At 34.5% G+C, this 3,023-nt stretch overlaps 1 protein-coding gene across 1 annotated transcript; it reads right to left on the reverse strand.

Moving 5' to 3' along the window:
- Nucleotides 1-1,247: 1,247 nt before the first annotated feature.
- Nucleotides 1,248-2,327, reverse strand: LOC140821343 (uncharacterized). The gene is made up of 2 exons (XM_073181818.1): nt 1,949-2,327; nt 1,248-1,480 (listed from the first exon to the last, which is right to left on the reverse strand). Exons 1-2 carry the CDS (start codon nt 2,232-2,234, stop codon nt 1,254-1,256), a joined length of 513 nt encoding a protein of 170 aa, XP_073037919.1. The 5' UTR covers nt 2,235-2,327; the 3' UTR covers nt 1,248-1,253.
- Between the last annotated feature and the right edge of the window lie 696 nt (nt 2,328-3,023).

The following is a 3,023-nucleotide window of genomic DNA, read 5'->3' on the forward strand; positions in this document are numbered from 1 at the left end:
ATACGCTCGAAAACTTGAAGACACTTGCAAAGAACATGCACCGGAGGGGCGGGGGATGATTTTCTTGAAAGCCTTGAGAGGACTTTCGTGAGGGTTGCTGGTTCTTTCGGGTAAAAAAAAAAAGAGCTGCTGAATGAGTGAGGGGGCGGCCACCTTGAATAGATTAGGTTTAGGGTTGATAAATTAGGTTTAGATTAAGATAATAACACACTAATGGGCCCTTAATAATAATTTAAATAGATTAAAAAGGTTTTGGGCCCATTTAAACCTCTCAAGTCCAATAACACTCCCAAAAAATATTTTGTTTTCGTAAATTTTAAAAAATATTGCCTGAACCCTCAAAAAGTTCCTTAACTCGATAAATTTTGTGCATCGGTTTAAAATTTGACTCGACGGGTAAAAATACCCAAACAATGCTCATTTTCGAAAATCATACTTAAATACACCTTATATTAAATAATTAAAAATAACTATTTAATAAAAATGTTTTTCCTAAATATCACCGGTCTCCGTTCCTCTTTCGACCGTGAAATACAACTCAAAACCCTAATGAATGAAACTTTAGTTAAATTACATATATAATGATGCAATAATCACGCCTTTAAAGTTTTAAAATAGTTAGAAACAATGATTTTAGTAAAAATCCTAAATTGCATGCAGTCAGGTTACGTAGTTCGAATTTTCTAGATCTTACATAAATAATTAATGATATGTAAGATAAATAATAAATACACAAAATTGCAACTATAAACATTTGATTAGATATGATTATTAACCATCCAACGCACACCAAAACAGTTTGTAGGCATTAGTTTGAGCAAAAATCTATTTGAATGCCAAAAAATACTTGAGAATAATATTTAACATAGCTTCGTGAAATTTTTTTTAAAAAAAAAAGAGTAGAAAATACTATATTTGGATCATTAATAAAAATTAGCTTTTACTATGTTTAGAAAAGGAAAATGTTAAAAATAGAACCTAAAAACCATATTTCTTCTGTTTTAAATTTTTTAACCATTTACAAAAATCGCCAGCAAATCATTTTTTACTCAAACCCTCTTAAAAAATGTTCATTAATTTATGTTAGCAATGGTGAAACTGAAATACATCTCATATAGTTTAAATCGTTGGACTATATAATATACATGAGTTTTGACATGATTTTTGTGCAAGACCTATAAAATTAATGTATAAAACAATAGGCAAATCAAAGTCATTAATAGCTGGACTTAAAATTATCAGAGACGATGAAGTTACTTCCACTTCTTGAACCTGAAAAACTTGCCCTTATGCTTCCCGAACATACCGTGCTTCCAGCGTTTCCCAAACTTGCCATGTTTGAACTTTCCATGCTTAAACTTTCCATGGTGATGGCCAAAATATCCACCATGATGATATCCACCGTGAGCCAAATGGTGAGCCCCATATGCAGCGGCTGCTGCTGCGGCACCTCCAGCTAAGAGTCCTCCAATTCCGTGGCCTGTGATAGTTGTTTATGACATTGTATGAAGCAAACACGAGCACAGTTTAAAGAGAAGTTGACACCAGGGACAATACAGTTGAGAGGACCGTCTAATACTGTGATTTAGTCATTTTGGAAATTCCATCCTATTCGAGCCCTGGTTCTTATTGGATTGAAATTTGAAAACATAACGGATTAGTGAAATTCACTGAATTCTCATTTATGAACCCGCTTGCATATTTCCATCGGCGATGTACTTATATGCTCTCTTCCAATGCTGAGTTCCTTGCTCTTCCTCTCCATTTTCATAGAACAGAACAAGGGTGGAGGAAAAACTTTTGTACAATTCTAAACTTGGCATAAAAAAGGTAGGAAAACTCATCTAAATAGTAATAATTGTTTCAATATCAAATGATCATGAGCTCCAAGGAATACAGCAAGAATGATAATCAGACTCAACAGAGATAATATATCATCTGAGATTACCTGAATGGGACGACCCCGGATAACTGGCAGGAGGAAATCCGCCTGGGGGAGGATATCCAGATGGTGGATATCCTGGAGGAGGAGGGTACCCTGCTGGTGGATGTCCGCCCGGAGGTGGATATCCATATGGAGGATATCCTTGTGGTGGATAACCATGCGGATGATATGCAGGAGGCGGGTACGGTCCATGGTGTTGAGGGTAATAAGCAGCTCCAGCAGCATATGCTGCAAGATTCGAAAACAACCCTTTATCCTGGCTATCCGGGTTTTCCTTTCTGTCTCCCATTTTTCTCCAAGTCAGATCAAAATAATGCTCTGTAATTCATGGAGAAATGAGCATATGCAATAATTATGGACAACAAGAATATAAATTTATGTTACTCCTGTAGTCTCGAGAAACATTTCAGGACTTTTTATGAGATATTGTTGATCAACGGACCTTGAATCGCAAACTGTATCTCATCATAAAGGCTTGATACTATATCATTCAAGATTCATTTTTGTTGTTGAAATTGAAGAATTACAAGGAAATACAGAAGTTAATTTTCAGACATAAGAATCAAAGTGTATACATTTTCATATATAACTCTTCAAACAATTCTCTCAACTGCAAACAAAAAAAAAAAACTGACAAAAAATCCAAACTCTAACATGATTGAAGCCACACAAAAAACAAGATGCAATACATTCCCTGGCAACAGTTCCTGGTGACGAAGACTACTGTTTTTCGAATAAACGTCGTCAAATTTAAATTCTATTATTCAACAACTATAAAATCCTTCTTCATACAACATGATTAAAGCCACACAAAAACGAAGATAGAAAGGACCAACATCATCAATCAATTCTCTATATCCAAATGAAAATCGTATAAACTCAAAGGTAATGCAACAATCATACAAAAACGCAAGCATTAGAGCAAGAAGTGAGAGAGAAATCCCCCTCTACCAAAATTAAGCCTAATTTTTCAAAAAAGAAATATAAAATTTTACGTTCTCAAATAGAATTTAACAGATTCTCACGACATCAACCATTAATTGCAAGCAAGAAACAAGAAAATTTGATAACAGCTTCA

This window comes from Primulina eburnea, unplaced genomic scaffold (genome assembly GCF_022965805.1).
Source record: "Primulina eburnea isolate SZY01 unplaced genomic scaffold, ASM2296580v1 ctg532_ERROPOS1188953+, whole genome shotgun sequence".
Taxonomy (NCBI): domain Eukaryota; kingdom Viridiplantae; phylum Streptophyta; class Magnoliopsida; order Lamiales; family Gesneriaceae; genus Primulina; species Primulina eburnea.

Excerpts from the sequence above, each read along its gene's own strand:
- LOC140821343 (XM_073181818.1), bottom strand. The coding sequence starts at position 2,234 with ATGGGAGACAGAAAGGAAAACCCGGATAGCCAGGATAAAGGGTTGTTT. Across the intron at positions 1,481-1,948 it reads TCCGGGGTCGTCCCATTCAG|GCCACGGAATTGGAGGACTC; the intron begins GTAATCTCAGAT and ends CAACTATCACAG.